Consider the following 25,875-nt stretch of genomic DNA (forward strand, 5'->3'; position numbering starts at 1 on the left):
GGGCAAATAGCATAACCAGGAAAACATATTCCACATTGTAACCTGAAAAATCCGTATCCTAGGGCCAACGTATCCCGAGGTTCTACTGCATTTAAAATACATTTTTATTTGTACAAACATTTTGGCTATATGTTTGCATATTTTTCTCAGTTATAGCTTTATTAGGCTGAGCCTTTTCAGGTCAATCAGTTACAGGGAAAATGAGATTTTAACAAAACCATTCATTTCAAACAGGACAAGCAATTGCCAAAAATTTGTCGAAAAGTCCTTTTTATTCATATTATTTGGATTCTTCGGACTACTGTTCTTCTCTTGAATATTATTTTCACATTTCGGTGGATGTAGCCTATGACCTTTAGGTGCATCTTGTCAAACGTGCATTCTGAACGAATGCCTTTATTTACTTAGCGGGGGGGGGGTAGCATGCTCTTGTTCCATCAGCCGTGACTGGATAGAGGTCTTAAGTGATTTACAACTGTATTTTAGGCCACCCATACTGAGGATTGAACCTTCAACCTTCACAAGAAGATCACTTCAACTGATTTTTTTTTTTTTTTTTTTTTTTTTTTTAAAGAAAAAATAAAGATTCATTTTTTGGGTGGTCAAATAGATATTTCTATCATTGAACGTTATCAAGAATTACAACCCAGGAAATGAGTTAGCATTTTTTTTTTTTTTTTTTTTGGAAAGGTGTTAACTGGTGATTTAATTTCTCCTTAACTATTGTCATCTATAATATAAAAAAAGGCAAAATGTGTGTGACCATTTCGTGTATGTCTCGCAAAGGCTTTTTTCGCACATGCTCCCCGGAGGGGGGGGGGGGTTACGATCGCTTAGAACTATTTATATACCCCCTAGATAATAATATCTAAGATTTGGGAATGCAGGTCGCCTCTAGATTTATTTACGCCGACTTTTATGAGATTCGCGCTATTTTGCTTTCGCCTGTTTGTCCTGCTTTTTAGTATAAATAAAGTGAAACTAAATTCCAACAGTGTGTTCTCGGCATCGCGCCGGGAAACGTCCAGAAGCAATCAGCTTTGATCAATGTGGGGCCAAACTCCTTATATCCCCTTGCCCAACATCTTGGAGAAAAAAAAAAAAAAAAAAAAAAAAAAAAAAAAAAAAAAAAAAATCAAAGTTGGGTAAACAAACCGCTACTTCTATTTGACCTCATTAATGAGGTCAAATAGAAGCAGCAGAGTTAACTTTTATTGCGGCCACGTGTCAATTCTGTTTTTAAAGAATTCAAACGTATTTCCGTTGTATGTCGCTGTGGCCCAGTGGTTAACGTTGCACGTTTTTTTTTCACACTTTAATTTCCAACTTTGCCTCAAGGGTTCGGGTTCGATCCTCATACTCACCTACCAAAACTTTTTTTTTTTAATTTTAAACCCCCCCCCCCCGAGTTTTGATTTATCCAAAACCAAACACCTGGGCAACGCCGGGTACCCCCCCCCGCTAGTCTATAACATAAATCTCATCCGTCTGTTTAAATGTATGTATGTAGGTTTGTATGTCTGCCCTAAACTTTTGACGGAGGCCACAGGTTTTCACAAGATCGGTATTGTTTTGAAGCTCGACCCTTCGGACAACAAATATCGAAAAATTGGCTAAAAACAGTAATTCCTCCATCCTCAACTAGGCACTTTTCACCAATATTTTCAGAAGTCATCGCCTCTTTTCGATTGACTAGCCTTAATTTAAACCTATGTCACTTCCATTTTGGTGATGGACAACGGCAAATGGCACTTTTTTTCACATTCTTTTCCTCCTTTGCAGTACAGGTTTGAGTCTGCCTACCAACTACCACATTTTTTTTTGGCTCAACACACAACTCCAAACAGCTTGTTCTTTCCTGGATTTTGTAAGAGCAGAGACATGTATATCTAGATTTTCAAATATTCAGATAAAAATTACCATCAACAAAAACAAGCACCTGCTTTAATGGTGTAACAATACAATTTTCCAAAACTTAAATAGTATTTCATGTTGATAAAATGTTAAGCATGGGAAACGTTAAGAGATAATCTTCCTCTTAAAAAAGCCTGACTTGTAAAGTTGTTTTTTTTCATGGGTGGGTGGGGGGTACATTTTTCATGACTTTTCTCTAACTGATCGGCAAGTACATGCTTAAATTAATAAGTGAAATTACTCATAGCATATTTTATTTTTATTCTTTTTTTTTTTTTTCGGAAAAAAAAAAAAAATTCAACTTTAACCATTCTTCATTCTCGGAAATTCAAAAATGGTTAAAGTTGAATTTTTTTTTTTTTTCGGAAAAAAAAAAAAAATTCAACTTTAACCATTCTTCATTCTCGGAAATTCAAAAATGCTAATATGAATAAAATATTGCTCATCAAGCAAATATATTTGGGTTAAATATTTGCTTAATTTATTACAAATGCAGAAAATAAAAATTTTTCATTACATATTTTTTTATTACTAGTGGAGGCACTTGTCTGGTCATCAAAGACGCTTAAATATATTTTAATTCATACGCATTTCGTATTCATCATTTCAGAGCTAATTCTTTCTCTCTCATTATATATATATGTATATATATATATTTAATTATTATAGTAAATAATTATGTCAGCCCCTTTCAGAAACTCGTTTCTTATCGTTGAGCACTTTCAGTTGAATTAAGTCCGTCAATTTAGCTCTCATGCATAGATCATCATATAATGATTAGATCATTCTGACTGACGTAAAAAACATTAAAAAGAAATTGTTTTAAATTTCAACGTTATTTCACGCGGGTAACGGTAGACGAATGGACACGGTCATGCTAATCAAGCCAGAGATGACTTGTGTCGCCGGGTTTGAAGCTATCAACTGGTGTTAATTGTGACACCCTGCACTGAAGATTCCCAAAAGGATGAAACACTAGTGTCTGTAGGTATTTAATTATTATAGTAAATAATATATATATATATATATATATATATATATATATGAGGGGCGCAGCAATAAGTAATGCCCCTGACTCACTTCCCATAGCAGTAGTGCAATGGAACTTGGCACAGTTATTAGTCTTTCTCTACATAGGAACCACTCAGAATTATGAATTTCTCCCATCGTTTGATGCAGCTCTGGAGACCATTTTTGTAGAACACCCCAGGTTGGTCCTCCAACCACGACCTGACTTCAGAAATCAAGGCTGCATCATCTGGGAAATGCTTTCCTTCCAAAAACAACTTCATGGCTGGGAAGAGCTGAAAGTCAGAGGGTGCAAGGTCAGGAGAGTAGGGAGGATGGGGAAGGATTTCATATCCACACGCCCGTGCTTCTGATCTGGCGACATGCAAGTTATGGACCGGAGCGTTGTCTTGCAGGAGGAGAGTACCTTTGCTGATCTTGCTCCGCCTCTTGATTTTGATAGTTCCCTTAATTTCCTCAAAAGTGAAGCATAATAGGCTCCTGTAATTGTAGTACCCTTTGCCAAGAAATCTGTCATCACTACTCCATCCTGGTCCCAGAAGACTGTGAGCATGACCTTGCCAACAGAGGGCGGCACCCTTGCCTTCTTTGGAGGTGGTGAGTTCAACTGCTTCCACTGCATCGACTGGGATTTGATCTCTGGATCATAGTGATGGACCCAGGTTTCATCCTGTGTAATCAGTCTTGAAAAACTGACTCATCTTCTTGGCACATGTCCAAATTCATCCTCGAGCACTCGACATGTTCTCACTTCTGGAATGGTGCGATTAACCTGGGAATCCATCTGGCAGACACCTTATGCATATGGTCATGAATGATAGTTTCCACAGACCCTGTACTAATCTTGACATCTTGAGCTATTTGGCAAATAGTAATGCACCGATCTTCGAAAATGGCAGCCTCAACTTGACGGACAGATGCCTCATCAATGGCAGAAGGGGGGAGGGCGACCAAGTCTGGGAGCTGTTTCCACAGACTTCCGGCCACGTTTGAATTAACGATGCCAGCGTTTTACAAGGTCATATGATGGGGCATTATCACCATAAGTTTCTTTCATTTCATCAAAAGTCTCCTATGGTGTGCATCCTTTCAAATACAAAAACTGGATCACTGCTCGACATTCAACAGGCTCCATTTCACACCCGACTCAGTTCAAACACCTATAAAACAGAAACCACAATTAGTTCAGAGCTGTAATTTGCCAGATAGCCTGTAGAGATATAAATCATTGCACATGCAAAATTTCAGCTAGATCAGACAATGGGAATGGGTCAGGGGCATTACTTATTGCACGCCCCTAGTATATATATTAGACTACCCGTGACCCATTGGGTCAGTATGTTATATTAGCGATGGAATTAATGTATAAGTGTGACACTTGTGATGTAAAGAAAATAGTTTTTTTGTGACATAACAGAAATATTTCTAAGTATATTAAAGTGAAAAAAAGAATATAGATTTCTATGGGTCGTTCTGTTTATAATTGTTTAGTTTTGAAAAAAAAAAAAAAAAACTTACAGCCATTGAATTATAAGTGGTTTGCCATACTTATAGGTAAATGTGCACTGAACAGATACCATAATACTTAAAGTTCAAATTTTGATATATTTTTTTAAATGAAATTGTTAGTTGAAAGTACAGAATAGTTAACACTCCCCATGTTAAGAATGGCTTTTCAAATAGAAAATGAAAATAAAATGTAACTTTTTTCATTTATTTTGAACATTCATGACCCATTGGGTCAAATATTTAATTTATATGTTAATAATAAGGTCAATAAAGCTAATTAAGACAATGCGGGAATTAACAATGCAAAAAAAAAATAAAAAAATAAAAAAATAGCAGAAAATATTAATTGTTTATTTGGATGATTTAAATGCGAAAAAAAAAAATTGGGACGCTGAAAACGTACACAGTAAAACAATACATTTTATTGTTGTGCTAATTATTTATTTGTAAAGCAAATTAAAAACATTTTCGGGGTTATTTATGTTGGTAGTGTAGAAGAAAATGTATGAATGTCTTTTTAAGAAAGTGTATTAAAAATGGAAAATAAATTTTAAAAAAAAAAAAAGGCGGTGGGAAAATCGCCGTTGTAAATTGTTTTTATGGTTGTCAATGGGTCAAAGTTGATTTATTTGGAAGAAAATTGTGACAGTATAGTCGTAATACAGAATAGTTGCAAAACATTCCCACCCTTCCCATGTTAAATAATAATTTAGGTCAAATTCTACAAAAGTAGCGATTTGTGTTTATTTGCTTATGCTATTATGGGTTTATGTATGCATGCACAACCGGAAGTTGTAAACCGTATGTTGAGTTACAACACCCATTACAAGGTCATTTGAGTTATATATATATATATATATATATATATAAATACTAATTTCAAAAGTTTAAAAAAATAAACTTTAGTGCCATTAGCTAAAATCAAAACAAAAACATTTAGTTCTCCAGCTGCATTCTTTACCGTTTGATCGGCAGAAGATGTAAAATTAAGTTGCAAATGAACGAATAGAAATAGTTCGGCAAGTTGAAATGAACATTTTGCATTTCAACTTGCTGACATACTTCTGTACACGTTATTCATTCATCCAAACAAAGATTTTACTCATTAAATTCTTGGTGTATGATTATCATTTCAGTGTTATGTTACCAATAGTTAGAGTTTATCAGTTAAATATTTTCATACGGCTGTTCTATTTATATACAGGGGGTATAAGGAATTTGAAGAGACATTTTTGTAATTTAAGTCAAATATATGCTAATTAATGATTATTTTTTTTTGCTTTCAGAAGATGCCATGGCAAATACTACAATAGCAAATGAAATGGAAAGTCACGCTGTAATAGTTTCTATAAAAGTGAAACAGCAACTCAGAAATGACAAGATTTTTAAAAATCACCAAACGTTTTGGTTGCAAAGTTAGAAAGGAGCTAAATAAAAACAATCATGATGAATTGGCCAGGAGCAAGAGAAAACAGTATTGCCAGAACATATGAGTTTGTCAAAAGGGTGCATGGCATGATTGATGAAAATCCTCGGACATCTTGCCAAAGATCTTTAAGTGTCTGAAGAAACAATAAGGAATGTTGTTCATCAAGATGTAAGATACAAAGCATATGTTCTTAGGCGAGGTCAGTGCATGCTAATAAAACTCAAGAGAATCATGCAAAATGTGAAAAGTGTGCAAAATGATTCAAGCAAATTGAAGCTTCCAAAAGAACAGGAGTGACCTTGGTTTTTATCAGATGAAAAATATTTCAACCAGGATAAAAAAAAAAAAGTCGAAGAAATGATAGGTGGCTATGTGCGGACCCAACTGTTATGCACACAAAGTTTCCAGCAAAAGTAATGGTTTTCAGTGTTATTAGCAATGAAGGGTTTTGTTTCCTTTAGAATCAATGCAGATGCCTATGTTAAGAATGTTCAAACCATTGTTAAGTCTTGAATAGACAATGTAGCTAACAAAAGGGTCTATGTCTTCCAACAAGATTCGGTACTATCCCATAAAGCTCTCAAAACCCAGGAGTAGATGGCCCAAAATGTTCATGATCAGGTCACAAAACTTATGGCCTCCTAACTCACTAGACTAAGTCTTTTGGATTATTACATGTCAGGTGTTGTTGGAAAGGAAGTTAATAAGCTCATAACACCAAATTCTCTCTAATCGAAGCAATAGCAAGACCACCTGATCAAAGCTTGCAGGCACTTTTGAACTGGAATCTGTGATAGAAGCCGAATGAAGGAAGATATATACAAAACAAGTGAAGTTCAGCCCCATGCAAAACTGCTAAATAGACATAGAAAGTTTTGTACGAATATGGTAAAATAGTCCCAAAAATGGAGTGTTTTTATTAGCCCTAAAAGTGTTCCTGGGGCACACCCAAGAGTTATCACGAAGTATAGATAAACAAAATTATATAGAAATCAGAAAGTTTTATAAAAATCCAAGGCATCAATTTTTTTTTTTAAAAGCACAAAAGTGTCAATTTTAGTCATTTTAACCCGAGCAACCAAAGTTTTCCTGGAAAATCCGTTCTGTTACTTTTTTTTACTCATATCATATTTAATGTTTGTGCAAAATTTCATAAAATTCCAAGGCATAGTTATTGAGAAAAGTGCGGAGAGACGAACAGACAAGGGTGAATTTACAGGTCCACCCTCCTTTTGTGAGGGGACCAATAAAACAGATTAATATTATATTTGTAACTTTCCACGATTTAACAGTTTCATTTTCTGTTTTTCTAAAAGTGTTTAAGGGTGTTCTCAGATAATTTATGCACCCTGTAGATTATTATTTAACAAATATTTATAAAAAAAAAAAAAAAAAAAAAAAATTAACTCAAACTTGTTACAATAAAACAGTTACCACTTATCAAGTCCCAGAGCCCACTCGAGGATAAGGGTTCAAGAAGGTACAGTAGTCAATAGGACAATATCATAGGAATAGTTAATGAAAATTGAATTGCTTAAGCTTGGTTTTGCATATCCTGCATATTCATCTGCCAGAGGAAAATAAGGTGCCTCTTTTCATGATTGTCGACGTTTATAGTTGGAACTGACTTGTATATGTGAACAACTAATTTGCATCTGTGTGGACCAAGTGACTTTAAATGAAAAGATGGTTTGAAAGTAGGAAGTTGATTTTCAGAGAGCAAAAGGGGGATATTAGTACAATATTGTACCAATATCCAGCCTCACACTGGCCTAAATCCTCACCTCACAGTTCATCTGAAAACCTCAAGATATTTACCTTGCATTTAATTTTTCCAATTCCAACTGTGCAAAATCCGCACTATAGTTTAAACTCACCTACACATGCATCTTGTGACTTCCCCCCCCCCCCAGATCCCCCACTTCCATCATTTCCCTTATAGGCCAGATATTTTAATATCCCCTTCCGAATTGTACTCTTAGCTAGATATTGCGTTGCACTGTATTTAACCTCGTGCCATCTCCCCTCTTATGATGACAAGCATTAGACTTCGAAATACCTAGGCATAAACAGCATTTATAACACCTCTCCTTGATGTTTCCTCATTGAAAGGACAAATATCTAGCCATAAAATGTGTAAATATTATATTTTAATTCATACAGAAACCAAGACGTGCGAGTGAGTATTTTTTTGTTTTTGTTTTTTTAAACAATTCACGTCTTGTAGGTAAAAAAAAAAAATATTAAAAAAAAAATACTCAAGCTAGCTGAGATCAAAGCAAATCTAAAGACAGTGAGTCAAGTCTGATAACCATTAGGCCAGTTTGACACTATCTTTAAGTGTTTTCAAACCTACTTATTAACATAACGTAATCTGTGATGAGAACGATTCATGCATGCGCATTCATGAAAGTTAGCAAATATTTAACTATGATGACTCCCACGTACCAATTTTTCAATTTTTACCCCTTTGCAGCCTCTTTTCCTCCCAGATAAACAGATTAAAATTTTTCACATGTTTGAATACCCTATGTACTAAATTTCAAGTCTAATTCACAAATTCGTTGAGTATATATAGGCTGAGAAGTATCCTCGCGTACGCACACATTCTCACTTTATAGATATATATATATATATATATATATATATATATATATATATATATTACACACACACACAGTTATATTTTTGGAAAAAAGCATTCCAGCAGAGTGCTCCATTATAAGGAAAAAAATCCAAAAATAAGAACGTATTATTTTTATTTTCAGAAAGTTTAAACGAGATAAGTCATTGATGCCGTCAGTTTCAAACCTGATAATAGGGAGCCGTTTTTGATACCCACATCACAGAAAATTGTAACGGAGACATTGTTATGATTAAAGATTTATTAAAGTGTTCATGGATATAGTCAAGGTTGAGAAATCTTGGGTTTGGAATTTTCGCAATTATGTTCAATCCCATAATGCAATTGTTTAAATGTTAAGCATAGCTTGGAAGTTTGATTAGTTTTGTTCGTAAGCATAGCATTGGTAAGTTAGGATCTCTTTCTGCTTGCTTTGCCTTCTTTTGACCGTTTGAATTGTTCGTTCAATAAAACAATTTGATGTGGATAACTTTGGAAATGATGTCATGCGATTGAATTGCCATTATTGAATGATAATGTTCGATTGAGGCATAGTAAATTGTAACGGAGACATTGTTATACGAGTAAAGATTTAACATATATACACTTAATGTTTGACACACTGATTCTTGTCAGATCACCAAAGGTAAGCAACGATGAGTCTGTTTAGTACCAGATGGGTGACCATTTAGGACTTCCAGGTGTTGTATGTGCTCTCCGCTTATCTCGACATTGTTTCCAGTCATTCTGAACTTGCCACTGAACTCAAGCAGTGCCGATTTTTTTTCTTTTTTTATACACGGTGGTCACCACTTATCAAGGCCCGGAAGCCACTCCGGGATAAGGGTTATTGCAAGTACAGTACGTTAGTGTGGAGATTTATTGAAGTGTTTACTTAAGGGAGCGGTTCATTAGGAATTTGTTTACGTTGGACTTGAAGACATCCAGGTTGTAGTCAGGTGGGAAGCAGGCAGACGGAACAGAGTTCCACAGGCGTGCAGTTCTAAGAAAGAAGCTTTGTTCATGGAATCTACGTTTTGATTTAGGCACAGATAAAGAGTGGGGGAAATTTTTGGCAGTGGATTCAGCTAGACGGGTGTTTTTCGTGAAAGATTGGCGAGGGGGGACCAGAGATTGGAGTTCAGACGAGCACCTGCCATGGAAATAACGATAAAACAAGGATAGGCTCGCAACTTCTCTTCTGTGTGGATTCAGGAGAGATGTGGTTGTCGATTGCACAACTCTTGCCACACAATTACACATGCAGCTGCACCTAAAGGGGGTATCCTTCGTTTTTTGAGACTGAACTGCGGCATCGTTATATCAGAGGAGACCTGTACAAACATCCAAGACCGATTTTTTTTTTTTCTACGCCAAGGGGTTACAGTTATTGCACGTATGATAATAGCTCCATTATCATCATCATCATGATATTACTACACTGACCAATAGGAATTTTGAACACATCTAAGCCTGAGGGTGGATAATGTCGGCAATGTTTAGTTTAATTTTAACAATTGGTGTTGCACATTAATATTCATGTCCATTTCTTTGAAGTATTCAACACATTTTTAGGAGACATAGGGCACTTCCGATTTAAAAATTAAAATATTTCAGATTTACATTAAATTTCGTCCAGTCATTAAGACACAAATTAAACAAGATTCTCTGAATTTCTATTTTTTTCTAAGACCTCTTAAGCTTAATCCTAAAATTTTAGATATGCTCTTGAATCAAAATCATGTAAGAAATCTGAATCAAACTTAGAATAAAGATTGTAGTATTATTATCTCTGGACTAATTTTTGTAAGAGAACATAAAATGATGCAAAAATTTTTGTAGATTTAATTTCACTCGTCCTATAAAAGGTATTCCTCTAATTATTTGTAAATTCAAGTTAAAAAAAAAAACAAAAAAAAAAAAACTTGTGTAATTTAACGAAACGCGAAACCAAAATAAAAGTAAAAAGAATCCCGAGCAACTCCGGGTAGATATAGCTTGTGTATACAAGTTGACTCTATCCGGTCTTGTCCGGAAGTCTTTGGCGTTGTTTATTTTTGATTAATCACGAAAACCATTAAAGTAGTGTATTTGGTAGGGTTACCTGAAGCTTACGTCAAATAACACATACATGAACACAATGACGTACATGGTGTTTATAGTTTGGAAAAATAAATTGTTAATTAATAATCATTTGAAGAAAAGAAAAAAAAGGACTAATTCAAGTGAAACGAATACAACAAAAAGGAAATAAATATTAAATATAAAAAAAAAGCCACTGTATAACTAGCAATTAAATGCCTTCATTTTTCAAGATAACTGCCCTCTATTCCTTCCAATGTGTTTGTATTATCTAAGGGCTAATAAAGTTACAGCAAAAACTCAACAGTAAATAGGTGAGGTTTTAAACAAATGTAATCATTTGGCAGGGAGCCTACATTAAGCTTATGTCATCTTGTATGTTTACTTTACTCTTTGAAAAAACTATAACAAGCAGAAAAAAAAAATATCAGGGTAGGTTTTGTTTCCTCTTTCTTACGAGGTGGGTAGGGAGGGAGAAACAGAGCAATGTGATTGGCTAATAAAGAAAAACGGCTGTCCATGGAAAAATAGCAGTGTTGAGCATGAACCTTCTTTCATTAAAGGATAAATACTCCCAGAAATCTATAATGTAAATCTCACCTGGCTGTTTAAATGCATGTATGTATGTATGCCTAAAACTTTCGACAGAGTTGACGGATTTTCCCAAGATTGGTATCGTTTTGAAGCTCGACCCTTCGGACGATAAATATCGAAAAATTGGCTAAAAACATTAATTCCTTCACCCTCAACTGCGCACTTTTCTACAGGAAGGGTCGCTTTTTTTTGCCGATATTTTTGAAAGTCATCCCTCTTTTCGATTGACACTTTTTTTCACATTGTTTTCCTCCTTTGTGATAGGGTTCGAGCTTACCTACTACCACGTTTTTCTTTGGCTCAACACACACCTCCAAACACCAGGGCAATGGCGGGCACCCAGGCTAGTTATATATATATGTACATACATTTGAACAGAAATATCTGTTCAAATGTATGTACACACACACACACACATATATTTGGAATAGTACTTATGTATGAATAACAAAGTTCTCCTTTAGATAGCTCAATAGTGTGATTCTAGAGCTATAAATATTTTTCTTACAAAAAAAAAAAAAAAAAGTACCTTCTGTATTAAAAGATCCTATTCATGGCATGTTGAACTTTTAAAATAGTTTTTTTTTTCCTATCTAAAAACAAAAGGGAAATAAAACCATACTTAGTTGACAAATATTTATTAACGAAAAATCAAATTACCCATATGCAAATGTATTTAAAACATTAATATTTAGTTGTATATCCTGTCTTGCCTTACAGGCGCCAAACGCTTTCCATAACTGCCTACTAGTTTCTTACAAGCACTTGCTGGTTATTTCAGCAATTCTTATTTACAAACTTTCAATTTCTTGCATGCACCCTTAATATTAAAGTTTTCCACAGACTTTCTATGGGATTTAGGTCAGGTTACTGGCCAGGCCACTGTAGAACACTAATCCCATTATCCTTAAACCATTTCATAGTTATTTTCGCCTTGTGCTTGGGATCATCGTCTTGGATTGGTTGGTTGGTTGTTTTACGGCATATCAACCTTTTTGGGTTATTTAATGCCGAATCCAAAGATTTTGAAGAAAATTTTTTTTAATAGAGTATATTTGTTGTTTTCACGTCGGTTTCTATTTAACCCATAGTTGGGACCCTAACAGGTACTACCACTCCGGGTCAGAGTGGACCTGGGAGCAATGGTAATTAAAGGGTGGCTCCACACTCCCCAAAGCCCACAAGCTGGAGCCTTACCACTGGATATAGTTTAAGGTCATATCCAGGTGAGGGACTTTTACCCTCTGCAGGGGGGACAGTCGGCGTATTCTAATACCCCACCGACAGGGCCGCATCGTCTTGGAAGATGAACTCTCGCCTCAATCCTAAATCATTGGTACTCTTGAACAGATTTGTTGACAAAATTTTTGTATTTTGCTTCATTCATTTTCCCTTCTATGGTTTCCATCCCTTCAACTCCATTTGCAGAAAAGCGGCCCCAAATCACACTTTCACCTCCTAATTTTACAGTAGGAATGGTTTTAGATGGTTTAAATTCTGCACCCCTTTTTCCTTCATACATGGGTGTGCATGTTTCCTCCGAAAAGCTCAATTTCAACGATCTTTCACATGTCAACTATAGAGTACTTTCTCGGTGATGTAGAATACAGACCTGTACGATTCAATGATCTTTTGATTGCGTCCTTGCTTACTTCAATACCTGTTTCCTGCAAATCCTTCTGAATTTTTGAACAAGTCAGAAATGGTTCTTTCTTCACGTTATGAGCAATTTAACTAGCAGTAATATTTAATTTACATGGCCAACCACTTAGGAAAGTGGAAAACATGTGATAATAGTAAAAATATTCTATGACAGCCCCAACTATACTCATCACCAAATTTAGTTCTGAAGCTATTTTCCTGTACCCCTTTTATGCCTTGCTATGATTTCCTGGCACATACTAGTCAATTCCTTTGTTTTTACTATTTTTAAAACAGTAATGAAAGAGGCAACCTGTGCAGTGTCAGAGCTTTTATCGACTGGCCTGTAAGGAGCCAGCACCCTGGGGTGCCTTCTGATTGATTAAAACATTGTAGCAAGATTAAATGACTGCTTAAGAATTAAATTTCTGATTGGTTGAAATATTGTAGCAACGTAAAATGACTGGTTAAGAATTAAATTTGACAGTGTGTTAAATACTTTTGCATGAGGGTAATTTGATTTTTTGTTAATAGAAATAAAGACATACTGAGTTGACAAATATTTATTTGTCAACTCAGTATGTCTTTATTTCCGTTTTATTTTTAGAGATAATATCCGTTCAAAGATGGAGTGGAAATTTAATTCAAACGCACTTGATATTTCTTAGTACGAAAAAAACTAATGTACCAAATACTTTCGCATATTCTGTTAAACATAATTCCCTATTAGTTTTTTTCAGTTTTCTTAACGGATAATCATCTTAAGTTAACTATTATGTGTAATTATATTCACGCGGATATTCTACATGATTTATACTTCCGTAATATTTACATAAAAAGGTTCATGAGTGTACAGTAGTCAAGAGGAACATGTCATTAGTAGAAATTTGGTAAATTGGATTACTCATGGGGATGGCTCAAAGAATTTGTTCATGTTGGACTTGAAGACAACCATATTGTAGTCAGTTGGAAAGCAGGCAAACGGAACAGAGTTACACAGGCATGCAGTTCTAAGAAAGAAGCATTGTTCATGGAATATACGTTTAGGTTTAGGCACAGATAAAGAGTGGGGAAAATTGGTGGTGGTTTCAGCTAGAAGAGTTTTTCGTGAAAGTCAGGCCATGGTTGACCATAGATTGGAGCTCAGACAAGCACTTGCCATGAAAATAAAGCAGAGACAAGCTCGCAATGTTTCTTCTGTGCGAAAAATATTGCAGGGAAGAGAAAAGGGCATCCTCCACTAGGCTACGAAATCTATTTCGAACTGTCAAGGCAGGATAAGCTGCTTCTAGCAGCTCCTGCCCAAATATGGCAACAGTACTCCATCCTTGGATGTACTTGGCTCTTATACAGGTAGAAAATTGCATCTGTGAGATATCTACTGGAGCTGTAGAACGATCCCACCATTTTCCCAGCAGCCGTATTTGATATACATGTTCCATTTCAGTTCAGGAGTAAAGGTCAGACCTAGAAGTATGTCAAAACATGGAGCCTCCTCAAGACTAGAGTCATTCATTTCGATTGATGCCAGACGGGAATCAGAGCATAGATGATGAAAAGATAGAAGCTTAGTCTTAGATGCATTAAAAGTAACCAGCTACTTCTTTCCCTCATTGCACCACGTAATCAAAATAAGAGAATCAGAGAACTTGGTCATTTACGGCGTTTGATGTGTTACCATAGATGATAGTGTCGTCAGCATAAATGTTTACAAACGATGTTAGGATGTGATTTGTGAGATCATTTATGTAGATCAGGTAGAGAGGGACTTCAGCATTACTGTGAACTTCTGATTTCTGCCCATCAGCCACTACTCTTATGAACCTATCAGAGAGAAATGATTTAATAATCGAGTAGAAGTGTCCAGCTATACCGTAGCTGGAGATTCTGTGAGGAAGACCTTCATGCCATACCCTATTAAAGGTCTTTAATATGTCAAGGGCAATTCCCCTAGAAAAGAAGCCTTCATCGAGATTTGCTAATCCTATGAGATATAACTGTTAGCACATCTGCTGTAGATCTAGCAAAATGGAAGCCATATTGCATGTCAGTGAGCTTATTTTTGCTGAAGTGGTTGACTATTTAACAAATTTTAGCAACTTACTCATAATGCAGGAGACTGATTGGTCTGTAATGAGAGGAAGAAGAACAATCACCTGAATTTTTAAATATGGGACATACTGATGAGGTTTTCCAGGGTGTTGGTAAGCAATTCTTAAGACAATGCTGAAACAGCTTTGCAATTATGGGAGCTAGTTCTGGTTGAAGTCTTAAGCACTACCATAAGAATGCTGTTAGGACCAATTGCTTTACTGTAATCAAGGTTTGTTTTTTTATCAGTTTGGTGGCAACACATATTTGTAAGTCGCATAGCTAGGTTTCAGGCATAGGAAATATGAGGGGTTGGCGGTCCTGATTGCATAGAGTAGAATTAGCTGCAAAGTTTTTGGCAAAGAGTTTGGCTTTGTCCGATTCTGACAAGATTACATCAGGTCCATTGATGATGGTTGAGAGAGCACACACTTTTATTCATGTTTGGTATTTGCTAAAATTGGTGGGAACCAAACCACTGCTCAACTACTTTAGACTTGACAGACTGAACATACAACTCTCTCGCATTCTTTATCACTTTTTTTATAATGGTAGTCCTGAAGGCGGTTTTAGTCTCAGTACATCTATTATTTTTTTTTTTTTTTTTAATTTATTTATTTATTCTTTTTTATTCAATTTTCACCCCAAACAAGGCACAGTGCCACTTTGAAGCAAGGGGCTACTATCAGGGACTTAATTTGCAGGGGCATTATGAAGGGAGATGAGTAGAAAGATGTTTTTTCACATTACACTTGAACTTCTGCATATCAGTACAGTTGGGAAAGCAGAATCCCGGAAGGGAGTTTCAAAGACCTGCAGTTCTGGGGAAGAAACTATTGGAGTAAAAGGCTTTCTTGCACCTAGGGATCTCTACTGTAAAAGGATGAGACTTAGTAGCTTGTTGGGGGTAGTTACATCGAGGAGGTACAGGTGTTTGCAGTTCGTCAGAGCATTCACCATTAAAGTATTTGTAGAACAGGCAGTTATGTTGGAAGCAATAGAAATGATTTGTGCGGAATGACAGCAGCACATTCTAGAGAGAACCACGGCTGACTTAGGTTTTTGTTGGAATTTTTTGGAGGGTATGAAGCAATCTATACTTACAATTAACCATTCCATCAGGTCTGATACTATGGCGGGACACATTTTTTTTAAACATGGAACGAAGAGGTAGAGCTGATAGAAATGTACGAAAGCTATCCCAGTCAGCCATAGAGTATCGATATATTGTACGATGGAGAGGAATGTCAGAGGGCTTATTCCATTTTGTTCTTATCTTAACAGAAACAACCGAGTGGTCAGAAGATCCCGGTGGGGAGTGAACGGAAGACAAACATAGCTCAGGGAAAGTTGTGGGAAAAAGGTCTCGGTGACTTGCATAAAGACCCTAAGTGCCAGGCACAAGGGCGAGTTCATGAGCAATCTGAGTTAGATCATAAGCAATGGAGAAATCGTGACAGAACCTCCCCTCATCATCTGTCTTGTTTGAGTGGGCTAACCATTCCATATTGTGAACACTGAAGTCTCCAGACATGAATGTTAGCCGAAGGATTAGCAGACAGGATGTGGTCAATTTTCTCAGATATGCACATATAGGGCAATTTAGGATCTTCTCTGGAGATATTCGTACAACATGGAAAGAACTTTAAATCATTGTTATATATTTGGTTCAATATAATACATACAGAATCTGCATTAATCAAAATATCATTTCAGTGTATTTTACAGCTGGGCAATGCCAGGCGGCCTGCTAGTATATATATATATATATTACACACAAATGAATATATTTATACAATTATTGGACATAAAGAGCTTAGCTTAAGAGAACCTTAAAAAACAAAAATAATGCAAAGCAGCATTTTATAACTCCTTTCTATTGTGTTATTTCAAAGACTAACGAGAATAGTATTTCAATGTATTTAGAAATTGCTTTTAGGACTTTTTCTTTGTTAAATTTTTAGAAATTTTCCTAGAAAAAATATAATCAACTTTAAAATTCGAATTTTAATTTTTTAAAGATTAAATATTGATTTCATTTTGTGATACAATTAAAAATACAAAATTGCTTTTAATCAGAACTTTATGGAGATTTCGCATTTTTTTTTTTTTAAATTATGATACCCAGGGTAAAATTAAAACTTTAAACTTTAAAAGTAATCTTAACTTTGGAAAATTAATGTTGCAATATTTTGGTATAATAAAATAGAGTATGATTACAGAACGGTCAGTTCCTATTACCTTGGACTATAAATAGAACCTGCCAATCAAATGGGAAAACATTCTGCTACCCACTAATCAGAACCTGAAATCACCCCATAAAACATACTGGATATTTTAGAATTCTACACCTACTTTTCATTCTTCATACAAGGAACTTTGTCTTCAAGACTTCTATGGATTGGCTATCAACAGGAAACTATTCGTTAACAAGCTATTCTCTCCTTTGCTTCCAGAACTAAAATAGCTTACAACTCCAAAATTAAAATTAAAAAAAGAAATTAATTATAAAAAGTTTTGTAAATAAAAACTATACATTTTCAATTTAAAAAAAAAAAAATTTTTTTAGTTAAAATAAATACTATAGGTGACCTTCAAAGTCTACATAAAACGTTATTCATTTTCAAATGAACCAGTTGGATCGTTTACGAATGAACCGAAAAAAAACAAAAAAAAAAGGATAAAATTCAAAGTTGACATTTGTTTAGTACCTGGTGTACCAAAGATCCATCTATTTCCAAGCTTATCCATTTTTTCTAACTTCTTAAGATTTACTTAACCAAACTGACTCCTATCTAATAATATCCTATAAAGCCAAAAGACACATTAAGCTTGGCCATAACAGAAAACTTAATCTTGGAAAAGTAAAAAGTACTAGCATGCATTGCTAAACTTATATAAAAAAATTTAAATTAAAGTTTGTTGCAACGGTTATTGGTACTCTGGTTTAGATAACAGGCAGTTATCTATCTCCTCAAAGCAGCAAGATGTGACAAGAGTTGGAAAGTGGGATTGAAGAGCCAGCACCAGAGACGAAAAGCGCTCTGGCTTGCAACAAAAAAAAAAAAAAAAAAAAAAAAAAATGCCTGGGCATTCCTGGTAGAGGCATCTTGGGCAATTAGCAGTAAACTAACCCCTCCTCAATGAAAAGACAGAGCCTAGGAAAGTGGATCTCCTAGAACTATACAGGATTAGATAGGAGAAAAAAGGACACTTCAAAAATGACCTAGTCTGTTCGCTTTGAGGCCCAAGAGAAAAAATAATCCTCTAACTGCACTGACCAACTCTTACTGCAACAAAAGTTGATGAATAGGATATTCATCAACTTCCATTGCAGTTAGAATTGGTTGCTACATGCCTGAAAGTCATGAATAGGTAGTCGTTTTTTCCGAAAGTAAAAAGAAAGACTAGAGTTGTTTCTGAGATGAATAGTCTTTGCAAAGAATTCTTCCTTTCCCCTACATGTCAGATTATCAAGTAAAAAGAAAACTCGGCATTAAATGTGATAACTATTTTCATAATCTTGGTATTAAAATCACTGGGGATGGGGCTACTTAGTCCTTGTGGACAACCTTTCTATAGCTAGAGACTTGAACAAGATATCTAGTTTACAAACCTTTTTATTATTTTTTTTTAAAGATGGGATGAAAAACAAAGAATACTTTTAATCAAGGTTTTACAGTATAGCAAACACAATGATTTCCTATGTAGAATTAGATTGAAAATAAAACAAAATTAACCAAATCTCTTGAATGTAAACATTTTGATGTTTTATTGTAAAAATGAATTGAAAACACTAGAAAAAAAAAAAAAGATTGTTTTATTTACATGATGATAGTCAACTTTATACTCTGGACATGTGATATAGGATACAAGCTTATGGACACAGTCCAATGAATAACCCACCTCTTGTATATGGACAAACTGAAACTATTTTCAAAAAAGCACAATCGAATTGGAAAATCTGATAAATGTGATCAGAACATTCAGATGAGACATTCAAACAATTCATTCGGAAAAATGGAAAAGTATGCATTGATAGAGGAAAAAGAGGAAAGCTAGAGTGTGAAAAGCAACGAACTGCTCAACTAGAAATGTATTCATTTTTTTTTTTTTTTTTTTTTTTTGCAGACTGTTATTCACATCTTCATAATTGTTGTTTCATCACGTTTTGGATAATTGATTCTCCGACTTTCTTCAGGAAGGTTAACCACAATAGGATAGGAACACCGAGTCTTATAACTGTATCTGCAGTAATTACTGCCTTTCATAGCTGTTGTGTCACTATCATTTGGCCACCTCATGTTCTAGCCTGCTTTGGGCAGGATTGAAACCGCTATCATCAGACAATGTTCAGCTGGAACCATAGAGATTCAATGTTTATCCACTGCGCCATGGGCTCCGAAGGACAAAGTTGGATTTTATGGTCTTATAAATCCAAGTTTTACTTTTATGCTTTGGAATCCTTTGAGATGAAGCTTCATAATTGATGCATATTTTTTTTTTTAGTCCTTGTTTAGGTTTAAGAAAGCCAGAGGATGAGTTAACCGAAAATGTGATAAAACAACAACTATGAAGATTAGTAAGAGTCTGCAAATAAAAAAATGAATATACCAATTATTAAACCTCGTCTCAAAAGATTAAAAACAAAAAAGAAATAAAAAATAATACATATTTGGGAGTTTGTGGTGCAAACATGATCAAATCTAAAGAAATTGTATTTTTAACTTGGAAAAAAAAAATTTAAAAAAAAAAAAAATAAAAATAAAAAAAAAAAAAATAAAAAAATAAAAATAAAATTAAAAAAATAAAATAAAAAAGAAAATGTTGGTACTCACCTATGACTGTTATATTAAATTCTTTTGAATATTTTTTCCCTCCCACATCAATTGTACATGTGTAAAGTCCTGTATGATCCTGTCGTAATTTTCGTATTCGTAAAATTGATTTTGGATTTGCTTTGCCTGGATTCCTATGAATAAAATGTTTTAAAAATTTTAGAACAATTTTTTCAACATAAATTCATGAGAAACAAAAATTCTTTAATTTTTTGAAAAGACAGAAAAAGAGCAAAAAACAAAACAGAATGAAATAAAACGCTGGAAATTTTGAATAAAAATAAAATCTTAAACGAATTGAAATAAGATTTCTTCTGGCAATTCTGTTCCACCTTAAATTAAAATTTATCAATTGTTAGCATTTTTTTTTTAAATGTCTTTGCTTATATGAAATTGCGATAATTTCAGATTTCTTTTCTTCAATCTTTAAGAAAGAGTACATTTCTTTTAGAAATATACACTTAAAGAATTTTTTTTTTTTGTTCCGATAAAAGAAGGGTGGGCCTGTAAATTCACCCCTGTCCGTTCGTCTGTCTGCACTTTTCTCAATAACTACGTCTTGGAATTTTTTGAAATTTTGTACAAACATTAAACATGGTTGGAGTAAAAAAAATAACAGAACGGATTTTCTGGGAAAACTCCAATTCACTGTGCACTCACGGGGGACCATGTATGCTTCACTTGTTATTTTTAAAATATCATCCAGGATATACAAGTTACTTACGATTGTTATGAATGGATCTCTCTCTCTTTCTTTACTAGTCTAACAGTAGACAGTCATACCAGGAGTTCACACAAGACAATTCTCATACAATATGATACATGGTAAGAAGAAACAAGCCTATACATCCAAGATTACAGTTTCTACATACACATCTCTTAATTTATAGTCAAACCGAAGCGGGTGATTCCACCAATGTTTGTCTAATCTGGCTTTGAATATATGAAGTGACTCTGCAGATAGCACTTCTTCCGGCAGCTGGTTCCACATGCTCACCACATGTTGGGAGAAGTGTGATTGAACAGCTCCAGCTGCCCTCTTTCAACGTCACTGCTTATGCAAACATAAGGAATGCCCATGGGTTCTACAATCAGGTTTCAAAGGAAGCATGTATTTCTCATGCAGATATTTGAAGATTTGAATGGCATCCTCTTCTCATTCGACGAATACCGAAGTTGGAAGTGTAACGTGATTGACCTGAAGGAGCGAATTGCCCCTCATTGGGGAGCCGGGTATGCTAAGATAGCTTTAATAGCTCCCAGGCAACGGAAGATATCCCGAAGATTTACAATAGAGGATATAAATATATATTTTATTCCAGTGTCAAAATAGATATCTTTGCTTATTGTTTGTAAGTTGGAGATATATATTTTGTTATTCAAAATTGACGACAGGAAACTTTGAACCATAACATTGACATTGCCTGGCCTCAACGAACTCAGTGCCAGATGTTCGGACTGACTATGGGGGCATGAGAAATTAGATGTTGACTTTGAATCTCAGATTGCAAGCTAGCGATATGGCTGAATTGCACACCCGCAATCTGGTGTTTTCTGTAAGTGTGTGGCATGATTTGATTGGCTTAGGAAATCATCTCCCCCACACTTGACCTTACTATATAGTGCTAGTGTTGCGCAAAATTAGTTTTCGGACAGAATTTGTGCACGAAACTCGAAACAATACTGCTCCCTGACACGTGACCCCTCCTCCGACCCGTCTGACGCTATCTCCAAAGAGAAGAGATTTGAGACTTTTAAAAACTTACTAAGAACTTCACGTGTACATATGTAAAAATTCTGTAACTTTGTGAAATTAACCTTTCGTAGAATAAAACTCAAGCGTGTGTTGTCCATGCCTGCATGAGTTTTGTTATTCGTTTTCAGCATACCAGATTCAATGTGACAGCCTCCAGAAGTACAAAGACGATACAAGCCAAGTTTTCAAAGATCAGGGGTCCTTGCGTAACTTCATAGGAGGGGGTGTTACAGAAGATCCAGTTGCTTCAGTTGTTCCTCGTAAGACAAATCATGCAGATCTGGAACCCATTCCGTAGCCCTGACAATTGATGACAATTGCCAACCAACTTGATAGCTGCAGCTGCTGTTTTAAGACCGAGTCTGGAAACAGACATGAATCAATGCATACCCTTAGAACTTTTTCTACCTATGTGGTTTCTAAAGAAGTTGTACTCAAGTACTCATTTCATGCTATGAAAGGATCATTGAAAAAGTTAAGTATTTAATTTTTACCCCAAAAAATTGAAGAGCTATGAAGATGGGAGTGATGCCATTATATCAAACGATATTTTGTGCTCCAGAATTTGTTTTTCTACAAAGACACCACCATTATGAATGCACTTTTGCCAGGAATTCAATGACGCATCTCTGCTGCTGATGCACGTTCATGACAGGGGTTATTTTCTTAGAGTCTTACACTATCAATATCTGCAACAGAGAGATGAATCTTTCCGGTCATGATTGCAGAAATTTAGTCATCATAATAATGCAATCAGACGAAATAATAAATTAAAGACATTACTTTTGGAATGCCGCATACATGTCAGACAAAACCCATAATATTTACCCCCCCCCATCCTGTCTCATATTACAACCTTGTAATAGACTTTAATGAAAATGAGGAATGAGCTAAAACCTTCAACATCTTTATGAATTGTACATCTAAGAAAAAAAAAACGGCAAATATGGCAAAAATATAAATATTACATGTAAATAGAGAAAACTGATTATAAGATTGAGTCAGTAGCCTGAATACTATACTAAAAATCATTAAAATTTCAGAAGAAATAAAAGTTATCTTGTTTAAATAATAATACCAATACGTTGGTTAACTGCTAGAGGTCACTGAATTAACGTTGGTTAACTGCAGAGGTTACTGAATTATCTCCTGGCACATGGTTATGGTAGTACATGCAAGCAAAAGATTGCTGCACATGAAATTAAGAGTTCTTTTCTCCCATGATTACAACAATGCTCATATTATAATATTAAAACCGAGGCTACATCAAAGGAAAGCCATCCATATTCTTATTGGGTGAATTTGGCCTTTTTTGAAGCAGTTTAGCCTTCAAAATTGTTACGCTTTGAAAAAGGCTAAATACAAATTAAGGAAAGAACAAGCAGAATATTGTATTGTTAGAAATTATTTTAAGTTTTTGGTTCAGTTAGTAATTTTGTGACTAAACGATAACAAATATGAAGTTGTAAAAAAATTTCAGCACTTCTGCATTAGCAATAAAGATAAGGTATCTTCCCTCTTCAAAAGAGAACTGACATTTAGCGGCCATTATGTGAACCTCAAATATAAACAAGTCAAAAATATATAATAAAATAGTACAAAAATATGAAAATCAAAACATTGTATGAAAAATTATCAAAATATAATTTCTATTAACTGAAAATAAATATGATATAAACATTTCTAGATTGTTTTCAAAAAATTTTTTTTTACGGTAAGGTTGTATAAAAATATAGTAAAATATAATTTTAGTTTGCACACACTTTTAGAAAAAGAAGAGTCACTAACCCTTGTTCTGACAAGTGACATCTGTCGGTTCTTGAAACTAAAATACACACATTCGCCTCATGCCACTGACATGCAGAATTGTCAAAATTTAATAAAATAAAATTACTAAATATCCACAATTTTATTTTAAACCACCAAAACTTATGCTAATAAATTCATGATTCCCAAAGTTACTTGTGAAACAAATTCAGCATAATGAGTGAGTTCAACAATGCCGAAAATTCCTGAAAATAATCAAGCAGGAATATTTTGAAAAATAAAAAATAAAAAATGATGTTATGCGCTCACAGCTTTTCATGGGCCATTTATATCTTTCACTGCAGTAGGTTTTGCTGAGGTCAGTAACATTTTTGAAAGTTAAGTAGAGTAGGTACATGTGTCTATTCCTGGAGATTATATATATATATATATATATATATATATATATATACATACACACACGCGCGCGGTTACATTTTTGAATAGATTTATTGCATTTTGCCGAGACAGACAGAGGCAGAGAGAGAGACAGACAGAGGCAGAGAGAGAGACAGACAGAGGCAGAGAGAGAGACAGACAGAGGCAGAGAGAGAGACAGACAGAGGCAGAGAGAGAGACAGACAGAGGCAGAGAGAGAGACAGACAGAGGCAGAGAGAGAGACAGAGACAGAGGCAGAGAGAGACAGACAGAGGCAGAGAGAGACAGACAGAGGCAGAGAGAGACAGACAGAGGCAGAGAGAGACAGACAGAGGCAGAGAGAGACAGACAGAGGCAGAGAGAGACAGACAGAGGCAGAGAGAGACAGACAGAGGCAGAGAGAGACAGACAGAGGCAGAGAGAGACAGACAGAGGCAGAGAGAGACAGACAGAGGCAGAGACAGAGACAGAAAGGTGGAAGGGGTAAGTTATTGGGGAAGGAGAAAGTGGGTTAGGGTTAAGGTGATGAAAGGGAGAAATGGGAGATGAATAGAAAAAAATAGAAATGAAGGGAAAATGTAAAGAAAAATACTGATGCCAACCAAATTCTAATCCATCTTCAGATTTTTTTTTTTTTTTTTAGAAAAGCTTAAAATTCCATTCTTCATCACTGTTGTTTTGAATTTAAGTGTTGGTCAGTTCTTGGAGATAATCAGTAGAAAAGGAAGTTCAAAGAATATTGAGCATAGACAAGTGGACATTTCCGTTTTTGAAAATGGGTCAAGTCTAAATATTTGCTTCTTTCCTTGTCAACAATAAGTGTCTACATTGTCCATAATCTATTGGAAGGTACTCTTTAACCTTTTAAAGTAGTTGCTGAATTGCAATCATATACACATCTCCCCATTCTAAGGCTAATCATAGTTCAAATTTAGCATGAATTGTAGGTCAGCCATAGCAGCACATACTATGAATGTCAAGTTCTTGATTCAGATCCAATATACCACAAATTTTATAAAAAGTCTATCAAAATTAAAAATTGCACTCTTTAGCACATATATATATATATATATATATATATTACAAAGTTTTTTGTTTTTTTTTATTTTATTTTTTTAAATTTTTTTTATTACATTTTCTCCCCAAACAAGGCACATTGCCATTTTGGGGCTACTATCAGGGGCAACAACTACTGGGGTACAATGTAGAGATTTGGGCAGCAAGATGTCGGTTCACGGTACATTTGAACTTCTGCACGTCAGTATAGTTGGGAAGCAGGGACCTGGAATGGAATTCCAAAGTCTAGCGGTTCTGGGGAAGAAACTACTGGAGTAGAAAGATCTTTTACATCTAGGGATCTCTATTGTGTGGGGGTGGGATTTAGCTGCCTGTTTGGTTTGTTGAGGGTGTTTACATCATGGGGGCACAAGTGCTTGCAGTTCGTCAGAGCATTCAAGTTAATTTTATAAGATGAAATGAATGATATAAAACAAAATCACATTAAACAAGTGAAGCATGCATGGTCCACCGTGAGTGCATAGTGAACGAGGCATAAAAAATGATTAGGTTCAGTATTTGCCCCTGTCCCCCCAAAAGTCCACAGATGACATCAAATTCTGGCAAAAATGAACAAACAGTGCAGTTTAAGGCCTTAACATAAATTTCAGTTCTGCACTATGCCCCCCCACCGTTTATCTCCAAAAGTCTCTAAGGCCTTAACATATTTGAATTCAACACTATGCAAAACTGCTAAATAGACATACACAGAAAATTTTGGACAAATATGGTAAAGTAGTCCCAAAAATGGAGTGTTTTTATTAGCCCTAAAAGAGTCCCTGGGGCACACCCAAGAGTTATCGCAAAGTATAGACAAACAAAATTATATGAAAATCAGTTCGTTACAACTTTTCGGAAAGTTTCATAAAAATCCAAAGCATTATATTTTTTTTTTAATAAGCACAAAACTAACTCGAAAGGCACCCGGGGGGGGGGGGGGCAACGGGAGTTTTCCCCACAAACTCCATTCTGTTACTTTTTCTTTTTACTCATATCATGCTTAATGTTTTTGTGTAAAATTTTTTTAAATTCCAAGGCGTAGTTATTGTGAAAAGTGGGGACAGAGGAATAGACAAACGGACAAGGGTGAATTTACAGGTCCACCCTCCTTTTGTCGAGGGGAGGACC

General features: G+C 35.1%; 1 protein-coding gene across 2 annotated transcripts in view; it reads right to left on the reverse strand.

Moving 5' to 3' along the window:
- The window catches only part of LOC145243920 (uncharacterized), a 322,843-nt gene that overhangs the window by 88,883 nt on the left and 208,085 nt on the right, over positions 1 to 25,875 (reverse strand). For both annotated transcript variants that reach the window (XM_080107032.1, XM_080107033.1), the window contains exon 3: positions 19,751 to 19,884. In XM_080107032.1, the coding sequence (XP_079963158.1) occupies positions 19,751 to 19,884 (134 nt within the window). The remainder of the gene's footprint in view (positions 1 to 19,750; positions 19,885 to 25,875) is intronic.

The sequence above is a fragment of the Euprymna scolopes genome, chromosome 22, assembly GCF_053919585.1.
Source record: "Euprymna scolopes isolate OS-2025 chromosome 22, ASM5391958v1, whole genome shotgun sequence".
Lineage (NCBI taxonomy): Eukaryota > Metazoa > Mollusca > Cephalopoda > Sepiida > Sepiolidae > Euprymna > Euprymna scolopes.